Source organism: Trachemys scripta, chromosome 2 (genome assembly GCF_013100865.1).
Source record: "Trachemys scripta elegans isolate TJP31775 chromosome 2, CAS_Tse_1.0, whole genome shotgun sequence".
NCBI classification, from domain to species: domain Eukaryota; kingdom Metazoa; phylum Chordata; order Testudines; family Emydidae; genus Trachemys; species Trachemys scripta.
This window is the reverse complement of record NC_048299.1, coordinates 21546689-21570194: the sequence shown is the minus strand read 5'-3', so window position 1 is coordinate 21570194 and position 23506 is coordinate 21546689. Positions and strand designations below refer to the sequence as shown.

Below are 23506 nucleotides of genomic sequence, written 5' to 3'. Positions count from 1 at the left end.
AGTAGTCATCTATATGCACAGTATTTTGGAATCTTTGTACAGGTACACTATGTATGTATCATTGTTTCGATAGGCAATACTTAATCCATTAACCTGGCCAGACCATCTGTGCCACCTTAATGAAACTATTAATGAATATCAACCCTCTAATCAGCACATTAAAGCTCATAGGTACTCACCCTGCAAACTGGGCACTGCCAGTGACTACTGCTGTCTCTAAGCCTGAACTCATCAGACAAACACTTGGAATGATACACACGAAAACACAGGTCACATATCAACACCTCTCCAGGCAAATGGCATTCAAAACAATACCAGTCATGATTTTCTGTTTCCCAGTCCTACAAAAAATACAAAATAATTTGGTATGATATTGTCATTATCTGCAGCAACTAAGAACAAAATTGATACTTCTTAAAGTCCAGCAGCAGTTAGACATTATAAACATTTAAAGAAGTGTACTGTACCTCATTTGTGTTTAAAAAACAGGAATAAAAACCTATATACTAAAAGAACTTCATTAATGTAACACGCTATTCTTAAACATAATATGAATACTAGCCTTTATTTCTTTTAATGTCTGGTTAGTAACACAAACCCAAATATGAGCTATGTCCCAAACTATACATTAAAAATCTCCATAATAAAAATATTTTTTTTTGGTTCTAGTCTTGTATGATATAACCTATTAACCTTTTTTTAAAGATACTTAATTGTTAGACTACCCATCAAACATTTGAGCTTAACAAATTGCAGATCAGTGTTCTCTTTTCCCTTTCCAAAGATGTGGTGTATTTTCTAACATAAATTACTGAAGTGTGGTGCCTAAAAGTCTTCTACACTATTAGAAATGACAAGTTTTCAGTTCTAAAGTGTGACTTACAAAGCATAAATAAAATGATGAACCTATTAGTTCAATAAAAATTTCTGACGAGCCATCCCCATAAAATTCAGAAAGAAAAAAGTTTTATCTGCAGTGCTGGACATTACTAGGATTATTCCTGGAGTACTGCCTGGAAGACAAAAATGTGATTCTACTGATACACAGATTTGTTTTGATACACTCTTCCTTGAAAATGTAGCCTCAACTGCCGAATTCTGACCTCTGATACATGTGTGTAATCCTCACTGACGTCAATGAGAGGAGCATGCATATGACTGGAGCCAGAATTTAGCCCCAGGAGTCTACAATACTAAAATAGACAGAATGTCTAGTGGTCCCCATTAAATGTTTACATTTGCCAATGTTATCTGAAATGCAGTTTCCCCTATACTCAAAACAGAAAATAACTTCCAAAGCTCAGATATCACTCTGATTCCTTTCAATGGCAAATACTGCACTTTTCAATTGATTTTCATTTCTTTGAAAGAATTACTCTGATTAACTCTGACCAAATGATTTTTACCCTCATCTTGTGGAGGTGGTGCTAGTATTGCCCATCAACTGTTGGAAAAGATGTTCTCACCACATCTAGTCCGACCAAGGCTGATCCAGAGTCCTCACTTCATTTCTCCATGCCTGGGAACTACTGTCACTTTATTCCTTGCATGTGAGTGACCTCCTCCAACACAGCATCTCCACTGTTGCTGAGTAGGAGATGTTTATACAGCAAGTGGCAGTTATCATTTCCTTGTCCCTGAAGAATTACTGTATTGTCTCCATGACCCACCTGAGTAGAAAAACACCTTGGACGCAATGGTGATCCCAAACCCAGGTCTCCTACACCCCAGAACACATAGTATTAATGCCAAAATAACAGGACAGTAGTTTTTTTAACCATCAAATTCTCTTTGAACTCAGAACCTTGGGGATGAAAATATTAGTATGTTGCCCATATCTGTAGCTCAGGATGTAATAAGACTTTTGTCTTTTTTACTCACTGGATCTAATTTTCAGAATTTGTGGACCTCAGCTCTGATAAATTAGCTTTTGTTATGATGTCTACACACAGTACACTCACTATATACCAAGCCCTTCCCAGCAAAGTACAATAGCAATATATTTCAGAGTATTTGATTTGCTACTACACTAACAAAGAGATATCAAAATGAAACAACAATTTGGGTACATTTTCCATTTCCTATAATACTATTCCTCTTTATGTAACTTTGCAAAACTTCATCCATAGCAAGAAGGCCAGCTAAGAAAGAGAATTAGCTTTTGATCAAAGATTTTCCTAAATAAAAATCAAGATGACTCAAGTCCATTTGCTGAGGCTACTGATGGGAAGGTACTTTACCGCAGGATTAGGTAGTTCACAATATTGAAAGAACTAAATACTTTAGTATATTCCAGATGTGCCATTTATGTGGAAATATACTGTCAGTTGAATGCAAGGTTTTATGACCATGGTCAAATACACTTGCTGGGAAGAAAAAGGATATGGCCAAGCCAAAAATCATGTATGACCTTAAATAAAACAGCGGCAGACCGTTGAATTCCCACTATAGGGTTTTAAAAACAAATCTCTCTGTACTTTTTGTCCTTTTTTAGAAGGTATTTTCAGTTAATTGAAGTACATAAGGTGCATGTATTTATAAAATAAAACTCATTTTTATGCACAGTATTCATTATTTTAAAAACAAATAAATAAAAGGCAAAATATCCCTTGTGAAAAATACACTATTGGCTTCAACAGTCAAGTTACACAAATAAATTCTCCTCTAACAGCAGTGAAACCTCATTTTCTTCAGTTGGTTTGTATGGCAGTAAATGGAAGCAGATTCTGGCCCCCAACATATTTCCCTTGCAGGAAACTAGAGTTATTTAAATAAAGTCTGATGGCCTATGTTCTTGTCACAACAGGTACAAGTTCTTAAAACAGAGCCAAGAACAAACATAGCTAAGTCTGCATTTACAAAGTTTACCACCAGATGTCATCACCCACTACGAAAATGACTGATTAAAGGGCCACCATTGCAAGTATACATCTTGAAGTTTAACACGTGAGTAACCACTTCCAGTGCCACAGAGAAAAATAAATGAAACGATAAGTACACAGTTTTGGCTAAACTCAGATCTGGAAGTGATAAGGATGATGATGGTGTGATAAATAAAATAACTCTAAAAATAAGATGCAGTAATCTAAACTATCCTAATGAAAGAGAAATGTAGCAGAAAATAACAGAAAATATAACAGAATTTAAGACCACATAGTGCAAAAGTTGTTCACCTTGTTTTTTGCTGTTGTCCGGGAGAAAGGCTGCATACTGTAGGCCTTTCAAAATAAAAAAACAAAACATCTTGGTATCTATACTGTAATCCATCTTATAATCAGGATATATACAGTCTAGAAGTAATTCAAACATGGTGATGGGGAAATCATATAGTCGCTTCTACCATCTGTTTGCATACATTTCCTCCTATAAATTTTGCATACTACCTTATCGATTAGCATTTTCATCACATTTTAGTGTGCTACCAAAAACTGTCCCATGCACTTATACTACTTTAGGGGAAAAAAAACAAAAAACAAAAAACAGAAAACAAAACAAAACATAAAAACCCAAAACCCAGCAGCATGTAACCTCTGACAGCTCCAAAAATGTTAGAGGAACTAAAATGAGCACTCAGATATGAAAACCAAATGGGCATGGGGAAAAACATGGCTGTCACATCATATAATTTACTGTACTGGTGTCAATTCTTTGGCAAATTAGGGAAATGCCTTATTTACTGTGTATTAGCAGCAGTTGTACTGTCGCTTTACAAATAACATTCATAGTCCTTTTGATCTGCTTATGAAATACAAGATGATACAAATTCATGGGGGCCATTTGGAATGAACCAAGACTCCACTGCAAGTACACAATTTGCCAATATATTTTTTTCTTATGAGTAGCAAGGGAAACTTCCTGGGTCATTGCACTAACAGAAAAAGGGAATCCCCATCCAGCAGCTGCCCCACTGCTCAAGTTCACTAGTTTACTGGCACCCAGTGACTGGCCACAGCCCCCAAGAGGGAGCTGATTTGGCAGTAAAATTACATAGCTTAGATATAACATAACATAAGCTCATTTTATTCAGCTGTTCCTTGACTTGTAGATGCATGCATTAGGAGGATAGCAAATGTCTACATTGCAGGCTGTATTTAACAGGCAAAGATTATATTATGCTATGCAGAATTGGATGGGATGGTGTGGTGTTCTGTTACTCTCTTGCATTGATATTTTATATTAAAATCAATTGAATTCTACATCATAAAGGTGACTTTGCACTGAAGTCAACAGGACTTGAGTGTGCTCAGCACCTTGAAGGGAGGCAATCCCAGCAACATGCAGAATTTGGCACAAGGGACAACCAAAGGGTAGATTCACTTTCATGTGTTCTGTCTTCCATAGGTTTTGGTGTCTTTCTTAATGCAAATACATAAATTTACACCTGCACCCCAGAAAAATAACATGGGACAAAAAATGTCAGGCTATCCAGAACATTTGACATTTTAAATATAGATAAACTCAAGGGAACAGAGTGAGTCAGCATGCCTTAGACTTTTCTATTGAATAAAGTATATATTTGTTGTCATGGTGAGAATAAATTTCAGTGTATGAAGAAAATGTTCATTATAAGGCAAATGTACAAGGGAGAGAAATGCCTGTTCATTACTAAAGGAGATTTACTTAGTTATAACTGAAATAGGTAATCTGTAATTTGGATAATGTGTCAGTCTGCAGTATAATTAACATACCATTAAGTAGGAGAAGTGTAGTATATATTGACAGTAAAATTAACAGTAACCAGGCATCACCATTGTAACTATTAGACCACTTCCATATATTAGTGAGGGAAGAGAAATAGCAGTCATAATTACAGCAAAAAGTGTATAAAACAAAACAGTGAATTAATACAAAAGGCACAGAACTAGTATTTAGTCATAATCACTCTCGTGCTAAGCTTTTATATGAAGCTGTAATAACAAAATAAATGTGTGGTTACCCCATTCTGTAGAGATTTTATCAAAAGGGGTCACCTCTCCTTTACATAACCAGTATATTTTATTAACATTGGTAATTGCTTACCTGTTAATTTGATTTCCCCAAGTCCTTTAATGTTAGTTCAGACAACAGGTATAAGTGATTCAATCAGCAAATGGAATGAGGGGAGGGGGGAAACAAAGCTCTAATGATGAAACTTCCCTAGAAAGGGACCCTGCTGGTTGATCCTGCTCTGGTATAGATTTCCCAAGCCATACAAATTATTGCTACCCCTTTTGACCCAAGCAGTTAGTAAAACTGAGGGGTCTTGCTGACTGTTTCCATTATGAAGAGAAATTGATGATGGAGTCAGGTATTTCTTTGATACAATCCTGTTTATTTAAAAAGAAGGTCTGTTTCCCTAAACACAGTAGGAATCAAACAAGAGGAGACAGTTTCTTTGCTTGCAGGTCTAAGCGTCTTTCCAGCCAGCACTCTACCCAAAAGCTCTCTCCCTTGGCTTTTCTTTGAGATCATGCTACAAGTGCTTCTCTAGCTGTCTCTGGAGATTCCTTGCTGCCTTCTTTGTGTGCTTCTATGGTGTTTCTGCTGCTTTCCCTCATACACACAGCTCCCTCAAACAACACCCATTCAGCCCCTACTCCATCCACATAGTTCAGATTCCTGACTGGTCTTGCATGTGGCCTGAGTTTTGGGTGGTAGTTCCTATTGTTCAAGCTATCTACTTCATAAAGGAGTTTAATTGCTTTTTATTAGGGCTGTCAAGCGATTAAAAAAATAATCGCGATTAATCGCACTGTTGAACAATAATAGAATACCCATTTATTTAAATATTTTTGGATGTTTTCCACATTTTCAAATATATTGATTTCAATTTCAACACTGAATACAAAGTATACAGTGTTCACTTTATATTTATTTTTATTATAAATATTTGCACTGTAAAATTAAAAAAAAATAGTATTTTTCAATTCACTTAATGCAAGTACCATAGTGCAATCTCTTTACCATGAAAGTTTAATTTACAAATGTAGAATTATGCACAAAAAAACTGCATTCAAGAATAAAACAATGTAAAATTTTAGAGCCTACAAGTCCAATCAGTCTTCTTGTTCAGCCAATCACTCAGACAAACAAGTTTGTTTACATGTGCAGGAGACAATGCTGTCCGCTTCTTGTTTACAATGTCACCTGAAAGTGAGAACAGGCATTTGCATGGCACTGTTGTAGCCAGCGTTGCAAGATATTTACACGCCAGATGCACTAAAGATTCATATGTCCCTTTATACTTCAACCACCATTCCAGGGGACATGCATCCATGCTGATGATGGATTCTGCTCAATAATGATCCAAAGCAGAGCGGACCAATGAATGTTCATTTTCATCATGTGAGTCAGATGCCACCAGCAGAAGGTTGATTTTCTTTTTTGGTGGTTTGGGTTCTGTAGTTTCTGCATCGGAATGTTGCTCTTTTAAGACTTCTGAAAGCATGCTCCACACCTCATCTCTCTCAGATTTTGGAAGGCACTTCAGATTCTTAAATCTTGGGTCGAGTGCTGTAGCTATCTTTAGAAATCTCACATTAGTACCTTCTTTGCATTTTGTCAAATCTGCAGTGAAAGTGTTGTTAAAACGAACAACATGCTGGGTCATCATCCAAGACTGCTATAACATGACATATATGGCAGAAAATGGGTAACACAGAGCAGGAGACATACAATTCTCCCCCAAGGAGTTCAGTCACAAATTTAATTAACACATTATTTTTTTAACGCACATCATCAGCATGGAAGCATGTCCTCCGGAATGGTGGCAAAGGCATGAAGGGGATTATGAATATTTAGCATACCTGGCATGTAAATACCTTGCAATGCTGGCTACAGAAGTGCCATGCGAATACCTATTCTCACTTTCAGGTGATACTGTAAATAAGAAGCGGGCAGCATTATCTCCCATAAATGTAAACAAACTTATTTGTCTTAGCGATTAGCTGAACAAGAATTAGGACTGAGTGGACTTGTAGGCTCTAACGTTTTACATTGTTTTGTTTTTGAGTGCAGTTATGTAACAAAAAATATACATACATTTGTAAGTTGCACTTTCACGATAAAGAGATTGTACTACAGTGCTTGTATGAGGTGAATTGAAAAATACTATCTTTTTATCATTTTTACAGTGCAAATATTTGTAATAAAAATAATATAAAGTGAGCACTGTACACTTTGTATTCTGTGTTGTAGCTGAAATTGATATATTTGAAAATGTAGAAAAACATCCAAAATATTTAATAAATTTCAATTGGTATTTTATTGTTTAACAGTGCGATTAAAGCTGTGATTAATTTTTTGAGTTAATTGCAAATGATCGACAGCCCGACTTTTTATATTTATCCTGAATCAAGGATAGCTGCTATATCCACCAGCTTCAGTAAGGTTTCACCCAACCTCTAGCATAAGATACATCACTCCCAGAAATGTATGGAGTCACAGCTCCACAAACATAGTAAAAACTGAGTAAGGTATCTGGACTGGCACAGAGGAAAAGGAAGAAACCAAGATGCTCATTTTCAGAACAAGTACATAAATGGCAGAGCCATGTAACAGTCATTAATGTCATCCAAAGTCACCTGGTTACACCCTTATGCACCAGTTTGAAAAATCTATTCTCAAATCAACACGTAACTATCATTTCCCAAAGTCCCTCAAACCAGCACAGACAACCCATGGGATATGAGAACTCCAACACCAGACTCCAACTCCAAGACAGACAGAGTGGGTACCAATTTTCAAGAAGAAATGAGACACTAACAAATTACAACATGCAGGATTGACCTACTAAAAGCAGAGTTTCCAAAGCTCAGAAAAGCAGTAAAATACTCAAGGAGATGTCTTACACAGTTTTATAGAGAAAACACCTCCTCTTTTAGCTGAAGGGGTAGAGATGGATGTTCTAGAATTATTCATGATAGAAGGAAGAACTTCCCAGCAGTGTGTGCTTCCTTCACACAGTCTCAAATCCAACATGGCACTGAAACATTAGAGGCTGTTGTGATTGTGTGCAAGCACTTTCTTTCCAGTGTTGTGGGAATGGGAACAATAAGGAAATGAAATGCTCTTGAACCAAATGGAAAGGGGAAATAATCTGGAAAGGAAATGGAGAATCGGCTTTCTTTTTACTGTACTATATCGTGATGAGGATCCCTGCACAGGAGGTCTCTATATTCCCCCACTTTACTGGAAGCATGGATGGCCCCTGGAAAGGCAGTTTTAATGCTGAAGGCTTTCCTTGAGACCCCTCTCATGGGTTCAGAAGGAGCACTTGTGTATGTGGTTAGCTCCATGCTAAGGTCCTGCATGCCTAAAAGGGAGTGGGTCTTGGCTTTAGTGTATCAGCAATTCTAAAATATCTCACCCATCAGGTAGGAATTCACAGAGTTCTACCATGCTTCTTAAGGCCAAAATGACTGATGCTTGGATATTCTGGGAGCTGGTGTTCAAGCCTTTAACCAGCCCATCCTCAAAGGCATGTAAAGTCAGGAATGTCACATCTAAAAGGATTTAACTTCCTGTCCCGACACAGGTCCATGAAAATGCTCCGGGTTCAGCATTTGCAACAGCATGAAATCACCTACTTGGGAAATCTCTTTCTCTTCAGATACACTAGACATATGTGGCTGAGATCCCTCTAATAAATTGAGTCAGAAGGTCTTACATGATGGAAAGACAGAGAGTGATCTAGAGTGAGATTCAACAGCTCCAGAAGCCTAGACCTCTTGGCTTGAACTTGACTTGACGCTTGGCCTGAACTTCATAATTTTCCGAAAGGCTTTGCCAATCAGGGGAAGGAGGTGAAAGATACGTGCTAAGTTGAGGTTCCAAAAGTGAGTGAGTGCATCCACACTTCAAGTTACCAAGTCACCAAATATGAAGAACATCTCTACTTTCCCATTTAACTAGGAGGCCATATGGAAAGTTTCCACCACAAATTGACTGCTGCAGACACCATTTCCATGACTAGATCTGGCTTCAAATCAGCTAGTCCCACCCAAGACTTCAGATTCCAGAGAACAGAGATGGCTTAGACAAAACAGGAAATTCCTTTCAACCCCCACCAGATAGCAGCCATGTGACACACTGTACCCTAAGTGGGCCCTCCCCAGAAAAGATCCTGTCCCGCGTGGCCACCATCCAGTCAGACCAATGGCTAAGAAGCCAAAATAAGAATAAGAACATGCCTACAGTAATAGTTCTAGACATGTCAGTAAGGTAGTGAGGCACATGCAACTGAAAGCACACCCATGCTGCAACCAAGGTTGCCTGAATCAAAGAGTTGGCTTATGCTTTCACATTCTCTATTTAAGCTCCAAAAGGACAATTGTTCTTAGCTGAGAACTAAACTTGGCCCCAAAGTGGAGGGAAGTCTAGTTACAATCTAGCATCAGGAAAGAGAGTCTAAAGAAGACTGCATCCTGCTGAACAACAGGCTCAATCCCATTCTGCCCCGTTCTGTAGAGAGCAGTAACACGAATTACTTGCACATTAGTGGAGGTGCAGGCTGTTATAGCCAGTCCAACAGGAAGGCCTGAACTGCCAGTGCTGGCTCACTGCGAAAACTTGAAGCAGTTCCTATAGGCTTGGCAAGTAGGATGGTCTCTGCTTCATCCAAGGCCATTTAAAACAGGTCAGAACTAGAGTCCTCTTTTCTCAGAAATTGATCCCTGCAAGTGTGACATGGCAAGAAATCATACTACCTTAGCCTCACGCATTTGGCCTAATGATCAGTCTTTTGTGGGTTACCTCAGACTCTCAGAATTGCCTTGAAAATCTCAGGGCTTTTGACAATGCTACAGCAATTGGTCATAGCAGCTGTTAAAGTGATGGTAAAGAAAGCAGAGGGAGATTAAAGAAATTGATTTTGTGCCGGCTTACTTGAGACTGAAAGTTATCTGAAGTCGCTTTGAATAAGTAACATTATTTTCCAGATACAAATATAGGATTTCAATAATTATTGCAAATGTCAGAAAAGCCTAGAAGTGAGTTAGCAAGACTGGATGCATGAGGAAAATCTCGTGGAACTACTATCACTGGAACTACTCTCATATCAGTTTCCTATTATATGCTTGAAACACTATGGCTAGCGACCTGCCTCCCCCACAAAAGCACTCTCCACTAAACTAACACACAGTGACAAGAAGGAAAAGGTGTAAGGGGAAGTGGTCTGGAGGTATGGAGAGAGGGCTGAAAAGGACAAAATGATTTCTTGCCATGTCACTCTTGCAGGTATCAATTTCTGAGAAAAGAGGACCAGAAAAAACAGGCTTAGCCAGCCAAGAGAGCTGTCTCCATCTGCTGGAGGCAGCAATTAACTGATCCCAATCAGCCAGCCAGTCTCCAGTATAAAAAAAGAGTGACATTTCAAGAACATTGCCTTCTTCCTGCTTCCACTGTCTGCACAGCAGTGAAATGGCACAAAGCACTACAATCCGTTGTTGGGTCTCCCCTAGTAACGCCACCAGAGAATCTGGCCACTACACAACAACTTCAAACCACTGTAGTGGTGTGAACTGAGCTGCAGTTGCCAGGCAAGTGCACAAACCAGACCTTTTCCAATAACACATCTCCATTTTAAGGTAAGAATAGTATTGTTTGGCTTTATGAATACACGTAAATTTATTTTTTAACAGAGAATCCCTCTCTATGGGCCAATTTGGTCTTAAGACTCGTTAACCCTGTAGAAAAGAGTTAACATTTAAAGCATTAAGAATAGGCTCTATGAAAACCATTTGTAGAAAATTCACAAAATGTGTATGACTTTTACTAACTGCTTTAAATCTTCAGTAAAAGGAGTGTGGCTTTTTAATAAGCGTGGCACATCATCTTTAAGAACCTTATCTAGAATCACAGAGCAAAATGTATTTCTAGTGTAATTCCATTGACTTCACTGCGATACATCAGGGATGATCCAGACCACTATCTTTTCAGGATATGAACGAACAAAATACACTACCTAACTAAATTAACATTTGATCGTTAATTTTTTCGGCCAAGAATTGTGTTTCCATATTGTGTTATCCATTGACAGTAACCAAATCACTGGAACTACTATCATTAAGGATTTAAACTAATGTCAAAATGTTTCCTAAATCAACAAAAGCAAGAAAACTCAGTCTTGTTAATAACAAATAATGTGCTTACTTTGCATTTATATAGCACTTTTCATTTGGGGACTTCAGAGCCTTTTAACTAAATAATCCTCAACACCACTGTGATGTAGGAAAGTATTATTATATGTATATTATGTGTTACTGCTATTCTTACCACTGCCTGTTGTGGCTAGGACTGAGAAGAGTACATGATATTACTTACCCGGCACTTGTGTTAAGAATAGAAATAATGTTTTAGTGGTGAACTGTAAACTACTATTACCTGAGTTCAGAGTTCCACATTTCTTCTGCAAAAGGTGATGACAACACTGGTGCCTAAAACAAGGCAAGGTGCTACACTCAGTTAGGCATTAGTGCCATCAACTGTAGCAGTAATGCAGAATGCAGGAAATGCAGAATTCTGAACTAAGATCCTGGCAAATAAGTAAATGAGGAAATGATTATCAACTATTTTGTTTACAACTGTATTTATGTGTAATATGAGGATGCATTTTGAAAAAGCTGCTATGTTAGATCCATACCATTTGTGTCGATGCCCAGCAAGCAAGCAAAATGGGTAATTGGACATACCAAGGCATTACAAGTGCAATTACCCCTTTCACATGATGAATTTGTTGTAGGTACCAACTTTTAGAAATGTTGTCCACTGAGTCATGCTTTGTTATTGATTTGGGATCTTAAATAAATTTATATATGCGAGAGAGAACATTTTTCATTGATGTTTAAATCTGAATTTCCTTGTTCTTGTCAGTTTTTCAGAACACTAGTGCCATTTTAATAAAAGTTATTTTTATTTCTTTTTTTAAACATTACCACAAAAAGGTCACCTGCGAAGCAAGAGCCTCCCCATAACCACAACCCCTCCATGCATCTTGGCAGTTCTATTTCGGGTCTTTGCATAGTGTTTCTAAATGCACTGAAGTTTGCTTAAAGTGTTATATTAACACAGCTTCATAAAACTTCAGAGAGTACCCTTGAAGCTGTGAACCACTGATCTATGATAGAACCTTTAAGCACTGTATGATAGAATTTAACCCTTTCACAGAATAACCCAATCATTGACATAACCCCTAGAGCAATTAGGTTGCTACAGATAAGCAAACTAATACTGTAGGTTATCAAACAAAACCTTTTGTCCATGCATAGTAGCTGTTACATAATCTGTATGATTTGTTTTCTTCTTCTTCTTCTTCTTATTTTTAACTTGAAAAGTGATCACTCCACATTATGCACTAAGGCCAACATGCTCTAAACTGGTTGCCTCAGGTTAGGCACATCTATCCAAGATTTGGCACCTATATAAGAGGGAGATGTGGGTGCTTAGCATCTCTGAAGCTCAGAACATTTATTTGTGCTTTCGTATAGATTTAGGTGTCTAAATATAGGCCTAAAGTTTGTAAAATGGAACGGCTAAAACGACATATAAAGCAATTTTTTATATCTGGGAGTGAGTTTTCTATGTTAACCCCTTGAAACAATTTTTCTTTACTGACTGGGTGTGATGCATACTGACTTCAACAAGTTTTCCATCAGTTTCTAAGGATAGGTTTACACCGCAATAAAAAGCCCATGGCACCAAGTCTCAGAGCTTGGGTTAGCTGACTTACGCTCGCAGGGATTGGGCTGTGAAGCTATAAAACTGCAGTATAGATGTTTGGGCTCTGTCTGGAGTCTGGGCTCTACGACTCCGCGAGGGGGAAGGGTCTCAGAGCCCGGGCTCCAGACCAAGCCCAAATGTCTACCCTGCAATTTTAGCACCCCACAATCCAAGCCCCATGAGCCTGACTCAACTGACTGGGACAGCTGCAGCTGTGCTGTGAGTCTATCACAGTGCAGACATACTTTTACAACCTGATACTGCAAGGCCTGATTGCCCTCAGTTTCTAGTGAGGTCAGCGGAGTTTAGCATGTTAAGCCATTTACAGGTTCTGCAGCTAAGACATTTCTGTTTGTCTGGAACAGAAATCAATATGGCTCTGTTTGTATCAAATATGGCTCTGTTTTATATAATTCTTCCAACATATATACAGTAGCTCCATTTCATGCCAACATAGCTTCTACAAGCCCTCTGTAGGGCTTATCTTTACTGCTGAGTTAACTTGATTGTTGCCCTTAATTCAATTCCCATCCACACACAAAACCCTTAACTCAGGTTGGCTGACCTGTCAGGAGATATAAGCTACAGCTGGAGTTAGCACAACCCATCAGCTGTAAACACAAACACTCTGTGCTGCTAATTCAATCACTCTGGGCAGTTCCAGTGTTATTTTGCAGGGTGGCCACTCTCATTTGACTAACTCAAGTGTAGATAACTTGCCTTAACTCTGCAGTGAAGATAGAGCATTTGTATGAAACTCCAATGACCTGTTATGAGTTTGCATGAGGGGGCTTGCATGATTGGGTCCAGTTTTTGTTAATTAGTTGTTGCTACTGAAGTAGCAGAAGTACCAGAATTGTTTGAATGAACCATGAAGACAGTGGCCATTGTGAGACTTTTGATATTTTTTAAAGCTACTTCATTGCTAATAAATAAAAAGAAAGGTATTCAGAGTAACAGTTAACAACAGCATGTATCTCACATTTTGCACCTACATATTTACCATCCTCTCTTTAAAAACACAGCAATTTTTTAGGCAGGAATTTAGAAATATTATGAACAGCCAAGCTACTCTTTCAACCTGATTAATAAGATTTAGTCACTGTATACATTTCCTGAGCCATTTTTGGAGGCTTATAGCTAAAGTATACCACGATAGATTTCCAGACTGTTTCCAGGCATCTGGTATAACACAGATTTTGTTATTGTTGTATTATTTTGGGGGTTGGCTTGGGGGTATATAAATACAATTTTTCCCCCAAAAGAGTTAATTTTTTCCCCTCAGATTCAAACACCCTCAAATCAACACTCTCCTTTTAAAATACCATCTTTTAAAAAGATATATTCCTTTAAGGATCATTCTGGATCTCTGAAGATGTCAGAGGAGTCAAAGTGACACCAGTAAGGTTTGTGTTGAAAATCTCCACATATGACCATAGGAGAGGTGAAGTTATGTCACAGAGAGGAGTAAATGAGCAAACCTGTCTAAAGCCATAGACAGTGTTCCATGGCAGCAGATGCAGAGCCCTACAAGGCAGGATTTCTATGGAACAGGGAGGACTTAAAAAAAAATTTTTTTTTTCAGTGCAATATTTAAACAGTAAAACTGTGCTTGTGAAACATTATTTCATTGTTCACAAGTGACATCAATAGATCATCTATAAATAACTGTTAATGGAAATTCAAATAGGCTCCATGTCAACATACCAGGAAACATGATTTAATTTCTTCTAGATATTATACTCACAATCTCATCTCCTGGCAACCAGTATCCTTCTTGTTCAATACCAGCTTTTGATCCCTTACATCCCACAGTCAGGGTTTCAACAATAAGACCATCCTTCACTGCTAAGCTCAACTGACGTGTGGTCTCTTTTGGATGCATACCATGGACTCGAGACATATACCTGCACACAAAGCACAAAAGAAGTCCTTAAGTAATAGTCTTTAAATCTAAATGTTGCCAATCCCTTTTTTACAGTTGGGAGTAAAGAAATATACATTTTATTAACTGATTTATTATCATAGCAGTTGCCAAGTTTGTTTGCTTGTCTTTTTTAACTTGTGCAATGTTACACTTCTTTCCAAACTCAGGTTGTTTCCCTAGTAGGTTCTCCACTGTGTAAGTGCTTAGAGGAGTCTGAGTGTAGTGGTATTGCAGAGGGATTTTCCAAGAAGATTCTCAAAGCTGACCACTAACCAGCAACTGGTACTTTTAGATACAGGACGAACTCTCTACCTTCAGTCCCAATCTGAGAGAGCATAGTGCTTTACACACTCTGAAACTCAACAATTTTACTCATACAGACCATAGTACAGAGTGAGACTAGGTATATAACATAGTGCATTAATTAATCTGAAGGAGACAAGACAATCACAAACAATGAAATTCATGCACCGAACGAAACCCCAAGAGCTTCCCCCAGTTATGGTAATAACTTGTCTCTTTCTTGTGCTTGAGGCTGCCAACTTGGAATGGCTGCTCTCAAGTAACAAGCGCAAAGAATGTACAATAGGCTATGAGGCAATTAAGTCATCTGCAGACAAAAGAAATGCTAGTTAGATTTGATATGAAATGTTTGCCCAAGTGTAATCTGTTATTCCCAGGCAAAAAAAAGTTAACTTGAAATAAAGTAAATGGTTCTCCATTCACAACAAATGCAGTGCAAGAACATTATTAGTTTTATGAAAAAAACCCACAAAGGTTCAAAATCAGGGGTTCTCAAACTGGAGGGCGGTACCCCTCAGGGGGCCAGGAGGTTATTACATGGGGGGGTCGCGAGCTGTCAACCTTCACCCCAAACCCTACTTTGCCTTCAGCATTTATAATGGTGTTAAATATATAAAAACATATTTTTAATTTATATGGGGGGGGTCGCACTCCTTGCTATGTGAAAGGGGTCACCAGTACAAAAGTTTGAGAACCACTGTCCAAAATGATGTTTCTGAGCCACTGCTGTTTCTGGTCTGTGTGTAGAATAAGAAGCGAGCAGCAGTTAAATGAATGATTGAATTGTGGAGGGCCTGAGCTGTAATCAGTGGCAAATATCTGTTTTGTGTCTGTATTTTTCTAGCTATGTATCTGTCAGTTACAAGGTTAGCTACACTTCTGTTCCCTTTCTGGTCTCTCTGAGTGCACCCCATAAGGTGCCTTCAACTAGCCTGTGATGCAGTTCCGTAGTTTTCCCACTCTTAGACCAAACTCTGGGCTATAGTATCCAGTCCGTCAGTTGTGGTTACCGAGCAGGTCAGAGTGAGTTCTTCCCTTTAGGAATGTGTGACCAGTGTGAATTTGTGACAAAACAGTCCTCAACACAAAATTATTGTTTATTTTAAACTGTGGGAACAAAGTACTTAGAGAAAAAGAATTTTAAAATAGTTGACATGCATGTCTGCCTTACCATCCCTGATGGTAATCTAGGCAGGCCTAACTTCGTCAGATAGCCCAGTGTCCCTGTGTCTCAGTCTCTTGGACCAATAAAAGATATTACTTCACTTACCTTGTCTCTAATATTCTTACAGTGACCATTCCAATAACTAGGTCAATATACAGTATTCATAAATTATTACGGAGCAGCTCCAATTCTGTCATAGAATCTACAGTATTCGAGTTGACTAAGAACTGTGCACATCCAATTATTTTTGTTTCCCCAGTCTGCTTGTTTGTCTCATCCAGCTGTCATGTGTATTTTGTTAGGCTGAAAGCTCTTCGGGGCAGAGATTGTTTGTACAGTGTCTAGCCCAGGGGTTCTCAAACTTCACTGCACTGCAACCCACTTCTGACTGTCAAGGCTGGATCCCCACTTTGAACTTTAGGGTACAAATGTAGGGGCCTGCATGAAAAACTTCTAAGCTTAACTACCAGCTTAGCTCTGGTTCGGCTGCCACCATTTCAATGGATTCCCTTCCTGGGAAGCCTTGAAAAACCTTCACCCATTCCCTGGTGAAAACAGATCCAAACCCCTTGGATCTTAAAACAAGGGGAAATTAACCATTCCCCTCCTTCCTCCCACCAACTCCTGGTGAATCAAGATCCAAACCCCTTGGATCTTAAAAAGAAGGAAAAATCAATCAGGTTCTTAAAAAGAAGGTTTTTAATTAAAGAAAAAGGTAAAAATCATCTCTGTAAAATCAGTATGGAAATTAACCTTACAGGGTAATCAAACTTAAAGAGCTCAGAGGACTCCCCTCTAGTCTCAGGTTCAAAGTACAGCAAACAAAGATAAACACTCTAGTAAAAGGTACATTTACAAGTTGAGAAAAACAAAGGAAAACTAACACGCCTTGCCTGGCTATTTACTTACAAGTTTGAAATAGGAGAGACTTGTTTAGAAAGATGTGGAGAACCTGGATTGATGTCTGGTCCCTCTCAGTCCCGAGAACGAACACACTCCCAAACAAAGAACACAAACAACAGCCTTTCCCCCCCAAGATTTGAAAGTATCTTGTCCCCTTATTGGTCCTTTAGGTCAGATGCCAGCCAGGTTACCTGAGCTTCTTAACCCTTTACAGGGAAAAGGATTTTGGAGTCTCTGGCCAGGAGGGGTTTTATAGTACTGTACACAGGACAGCTATTACCCTTCCCTGTATAGTTATGACACTGACAAAAAAAAGTTACTACACAACCCCAGAAGAGGGAACCAAAGCCTGAGCTTTGTGTGGGGTGTGTGTGTGTGGGGGGCAAAGCCGAAGCCCAATCCTGCTACCCCTGCTACCCTGCACAGGGGCTTCGGCCTTGGGCAAGGAGACTCAGGCTTTGGCTTCAACCCCAGGCGGTGGGGCTCAGACTTTGGCTTTGGCCCCAGCAAGTCTAACACCAGCCCTGGCAACCCCATTAAAACAGGGTTATGACCCACTTTATGGGCCTTACCCACAGTTTGAGAACCGTTTGTCTAGCACAGTGGGGGTCCAAGCCTGTTTGGCCTTTAGGTGGTACTATTATATTAATATCAATGAATAATAATAAAGTTTTGGTCCATATTGAATCTATGGTCAAAGAGCCAGATCCTGTGCGGCTTTATGACCCCAGCCTGTTCTACCCTACACTACTTGACAATATAGGTCCAAGCTCCAGGGGGAATGGGGAGGGGGGGAGGGAAGGAATGCAGGAGCCAGGCATGGCAGCTCTGCATCTCCTATACGCTAGGTGAATTCCCATATGGCCAAATGGATCTGCTTTCTGGTTCCTCTGTGCTGTCACAGGGACTGGTACCCACAAGAGAATCTGGTTCAAATATCTTACTCATAATAACAAAACCCAGCCTTCTGCAAACTTAAGCCACAGGACCTCGGAACTTGTTTTGTCGCTTTATACTGTTTTAAGTTTATTTTTATTTGGTTAGAAGACTACAACTGGAAGAGTTATTAGAGCTGCCTGCATAATCCAAAAACTCAGGTGGGTGACCAAGTTACCAAATGCATTTGGACCACTGCTGTTGTGCTTTTTCCTTTTTCTCTGTGTGTCCATTTTTAATCTTCCTAAGTCTGATAGAGTCATAAAGTTTAAGGCCAGAAGGTATCACCAGATCATCTTCTCTGACCTCCTGTATAGTACAATCTCTTCTCAGTCTGTCTCTTCTTTCTGTGTATTTATCTCTTTATTTCTGTTCTCTTCTTTGCAATTCACTCTGGTTCTTTTCTGTGTGCATCTTACCTTTTTGCTTCTTCAAAATTAAGGTATACAGTTCAAGAATAAGAGTAGTATTGTGTTTCTGCACCAAAGTCAATAACCACTTAAACATTGAGAGCACTGGTTTTCCCGATGTTGAGAGAGAGACCCTGGCATGATAGGCATCTGCAAAAAGTTTTAGGGTAGTATGCAGTGTGCGAGAATGACAGTCATCTGCATACGGAAGGTCAGTGATGCCAATTCTTGTGATCTTAGATTTTGTTTGGAGACGTCAGAGAGTGAGGAGTTGACCATCCATACGATACTCAATCGCGATTCCATCAGGAAGGTGGTCACGGATGAGAATCAGGATCATGGCAAGGTAAATGGAGAAGAGTGTTGGAGCACTGACACAGCCTTGCTTGACACCAGTGCGAATGATGAATGGTTCGGTCTCTGAGGCATTGCACAGAATGGTGGCAGTCATCCCGTCATAGAGTAGTATGATGATGGAAATGAATTTCTGTGGAACCTACACAGCACCTTCCATAGAGCATCACGATTGACAGAGTCAAAGGACTTTGTTAGATTGATGAATGCCATGAACAGTTCCTGGTGTTGCTTTCTGCACTTCTCCTGAATCTGTCGTGCCACGAAGATCATGTCAGTTGCGGTCCTCTCTGATGGACCACAACCTTGTCTGTTGGAGAGCTTGTGTGTACTAAAGACCCTCGGAGCTACATCGTCCGGAACTTTCATATTCCCGATAGGGTCCCTCTTGGCAAGCAGGTCTGAGGTGAGGCTCCTGACTAACCGCGGTTCAAACTTCACAAAATCCCAACGGTGATCTGGCGCATATAGAGGACCTTTTAATACTCTGCAGCTGTGAAGGCGGATGAGGGCTGCAGCAGGAGGGAAACCCCCGGTTGTCTTGGATCTCCTTGCCACTGGGTCAGGGTTTTCCTCTTGTCAAGTCACGTGTGGTCACTGCCCATGCACCGGTCTCCCCACGTTATAAGATTTCACATGCAGACCTCTGTCAAAGGGCTCACACGCACACAAAGCCCAGCAGTGGGGAAGAAAGGAGTGGCAGTGAAGACAGGTGCAGTGATTTCTGGTAGTCTTTAGTCACAAATCTGCATGCAGGTGGCAGCTGTGCGACGGTCGTCTTGTGCTTGAATGAGAGAGAAGTGCATTTCAGGCAGCAGTGGCTGTGATGGAGCAGGTCTTTTTAGGATCCCCTCTTCTCACCCCAAATGGGGAGGGGGCTAAAAAAAGTGCCCCAAACGTAGTCTGTCTCGCACTTTTCCAACTGGATGGCATCATCTAGTGGGATCATTCAACTCCATAGCCGAAACAAGAGATATAAGACAATGAATTTCACCACCTGGAATATCCGCACCCTTATGAACTCTCAGCACAGTGAATGCCCAGAAAGAAGAACTGCCATAACTGCCAGAGAACTGGCAAGACTCAACATTGACATTGCAACTCTTAGTGAGACGCCCCAGGCCGATGAAGGCCAATTACAAGAGGATGGAGGTGGCTATACCTTCTTTTGGAAAGGAAAGCCACCTGAAGAGAGACGCATTCATGGGATTGGCTTTGCCATCAAAAATAAGATCGCCAGTCAGCTTTTGGAGCTTCCTATGGGGATCAATGAGCGTCTCATGACTCTTTGGCTCAAGCTCAGCAACAACCAATATGCCACAGTCACCAGTGCATACACCCAAACACTTGATGATGAGAAGACAACAAGGAGCAGTTTTATAGTGCTCTCAATGGAGTCCTCATGGCTACACCTAAGGCAGACAAACTCAAATCTCCCAAGAGGATCAATGCCAGAGTCAAACGAGACTCCCAACTCTGGAGTGGCACAATAGGCAAAGAAGGGGTGGGAAATGTAAACCTGCTCATCACAAATACCATCTTTAGACAGAGTAACAAATTTAAGACCACCTGGAAACATCTTCGGTTCAAACACTGGCACCTCCTTGACTATGTTATAGTCAGAGCCCGATATTACACTGCTGTCCGTATAACACGAACCATGAGAGATACAGATCACTGTTGGACAGACCATCAATGAGTAAGATCAATCATGTACCTGCAGTTCGCTTCACCACACAGCAAACACCCAAAAACTAAGCAAAAGCAGTATAACATCAAAGCACTTCAAGATCAAGTCAGCTGCAAGATGTTCCAGCAATATCTGTCTGAGAAACTCTCTAACTTGCCTGATAACATAATTGACACTCAAGAGCACTGGGATCACCTTAAAAATACCATTCACAGTGCATGTACTGAAACTATAGGATATTCCATTCATTGGTACCAAGACTGGTTTGATGAAAACAAGGAAATCCTCGCATTAATTCAACAGAAAAGAATTGCATTCTGTAACTGGCAAAATGATTCCACTGACCAATGAAAACATGAGTCTTATCATCGCTCAAAGCTGAAGTCCAAAGGAGGCTATGTGACATCAAAAATAAGTAGTAGCAAGAGAAGGCTTCTGAGGTCCAGGGTTTTGTAGACCAGGATGACATGAGAAGCTTCTTTCAACCATCTCCAAAGGCCCAACCCCCTTATGTTCCCAGGATGGCTCCACCCTCCTGAAGGACAATGCCGTCATTAAACAACACTGGAAGGAGCCTACCAAACCGCGAATCCATGGTCTCTGAAGACACCATCGAGTCTATTCCACAATGCTCAACAATGGAACACCTTGCTGATACTCCATCTCCTGAGGAAGTCTGGTGTGCCATTATCCAGACAAAAAAATCACAAGACACTGGGCCCAGATGGCATCATAGAATATCAGAGTTGGAAGGGACCTCAGGAGCTCATCTAGTCCAACCCCCTGCTCAGAGCAGGACCAATCCCCAACTAAATCATCCCAGCCAGGGCTTTGTCAAGCCTGACCTTAAAAACCTCTAAGGAAGGAGATTCCACCAACTCCCTAGGTAACCTGTTCCAGTGCTTTACCACCTCCTAGTGAAAAAGTTTTTCTTAATATCCAACCTAAACCTCCCCCACTGCAACTTGAGACCATTACTCCTTGTTCTGTCATCCTAGCTGAGGTTTTTAAAGCTCGTGGAACAATGCTCCAGCACAAACTTTGCAAACTCCTCGACAAAATCTGGACCTGCGAAGAAATTCCACCTGACTTTAAAATCGCCAACACTGTTACAATATTCAAGAAAGGGGACAAATCTTTGTGCAGGAACTGGAGGTATTGTCCTCCTCTTCAGTGCAGGGAAGATCCTTGCCTGGATCTTATTAAACCGCCTTCTCCCCTTTGCCGAGGAACTCCTCCCCAAATCACAGTTTGATTTCAGGCCATCCCGAGGAACTGGGTACCACACATTCCTGAATACCAAGCCCTGCTCTGTCATGGACTCCCTGCATGGCTATGGGAAAGCCACTTCTCCCTCATTTTTTCCAGCTGTAAAAGGGGGATAACAAATCCTACCTCACAGAGGTTTTTTGATTAATTAACTAATAGTCATATGGTGCTTTGAAAATCTAAAGCACTAGTAACTTCCAAGTTTTGTTTTTGTTTTGTTTTTAAAGAGAGCACTATCAGCATTCATATAAGAGATATGTGGCCATGGAAAATATTTTACTCAGAAATGTGGAAATATTAGTAGAAAAGTCTGGACAAAAAAAATCCTTATTTATATCAAGCATGTACAAATGTACACAAACCTAAATTTACAGAGATTATAAAGCAATACTGCAGGTTCGGGGGTGAGAGGGAAAGGGAAGAGGGGAAGAATCCAGTCCTCTTCAGCTAGGACAGTGGCTAAAATATGCAGCCATCAGGAGTGGGATTTGAACCAGAAAAGCTGATGGCTCTTAAACAGTCAAACATGAGAGGCTGACAGAAGATGAGAGGAACATTAGAAATGTGCAGAAGTGAAACACTACCCTTCACAAGCATGATGTTGGGAGTCCTAACTACTTCATCAAATCTATTACTCAGGCAAGGAGAAAACACTGTTCAAATGCCTAATGCCCAAATGATATTAATAATCCTGGAAGTCAGATTCTTCTGCTGGCAATGGATGCACAGAAACAGCTGGCACCAAGAAGTTAAGAGATAAAGAAGAGAGATGAAGCAATCCCTGATTGCTGTTTTCAACAAAGAGCTGCTTAGCCTTACCTTGAAAACAGAGAGTTGAGGATACACTGGTTAGTTATGTTCTTGCCCAGTTCTCCATCCATCAACAGGTTGGGAAGCATAATATACACCCCAAGGCTGCTATGTAGTCAGCCCAGAGAAGTAAAGCAAATACCCTTTCAGATTGGTGAGAATACATCAGGGAGACAAAGTAAAATCCCCTAAGTCACCAAATCGGCCCTAATAATTTAGGAGGTTGGAGCAACCATTTTGAAATATAACTTATCTGTGCAAAGGGGAGTTAGTGCTAATCCTCACTAGATAAAATGAGGGTCTGTCTGATGTAAAGAGGAGATTCATCCAGATAATCTGCCTGCTAAATTCCAAATTTAGCCAGATGAGGTTGCTGCCTTCAGGACAAAGAGAAAATAACTGAGGAGTCTTACTTAGGCTGCCGCTCAATAGTACGGTATTTATAGCTCAGCTTTTCTCCAACTGTAAACCGCACTGAGATTAGTGTAGGAGAATATTGCAGGATTACAGTCTTTACAATGAACATTTAAGATTCTGTTACAGGTAATGTTCTCAATAACTGCAATGATCTTACCCTTTGCCTTAGACATAAATTCCAGACACACCTTTGTTTGTTATCAGTATCAAGAAAATTGAGCTTTGAAATTCCATAAAATACAAATCTGTTCGCATTAAGAAACCAGTAGAAACCAAATAAATGCATATGCACAAGTAGCTGATGAACATGCAACTATCTGATCACTGAAACAGAGTTTAAGCAGAGAATAACATACGGTCAGATTGAGAAGTGTAATTGATCAACAGGCCAGTAACATAACAAAGCAAATAGGCCTATCATAAAGTCTGTAAATTAGATATTAAAAATTATGCATAATGAAAATTTTAAGTTTTGGATTGTGATTGCAGCTAAACATAGCCAAGCCCTTGGTTTTACCAGCAGTGAAACACAAGCAAAATTGCTGATGGTATTTTCAGTTGCCAGATAGAAAACTTGCGAGGAAATATGTTGTGCTGTTTAAATTTACAAAAAATATTAAAAAAAA

General features: G+C 39.9%; 1 protein-coding gene across 13 annotated transcripts in view; it reads right to left on the bottom strand.

The window, feature by feature from the left end:
• ZMYND11 (zinc finger MYND-type containing 11) overlaps positions 1–23506 on the bottom strand; it is a 168922-nt gene that overhangs the window by 36197 nt on the left and 109219 nt on the right. For 9 of the 13 annotated variants that reach the window (XM_034760026.1, XM_034760027.1, XM_034760029.1 and 6 more), the window contains exons 3-5: positions 14444–14603; positions 3174–3218; positions 180–341 (exon numbers count right to left, since the gene is read on the bottom strand). In XM_034760026.1, coding sequence (XP_034615917.1) covers positions 180–341; positions 3174–3218; positions 14444–14603 — 367 coding nt within the window. The remainder of the gene's footprint in view (positions 1–179; positions 342–3173; positions 3219–14443; positions 14604–23506) is intronic. The other 4 variants (XM_034760034.1, XM_034760035.1, XM_034760037.1 and 1 more) reach the window with 2 other exon arrangements.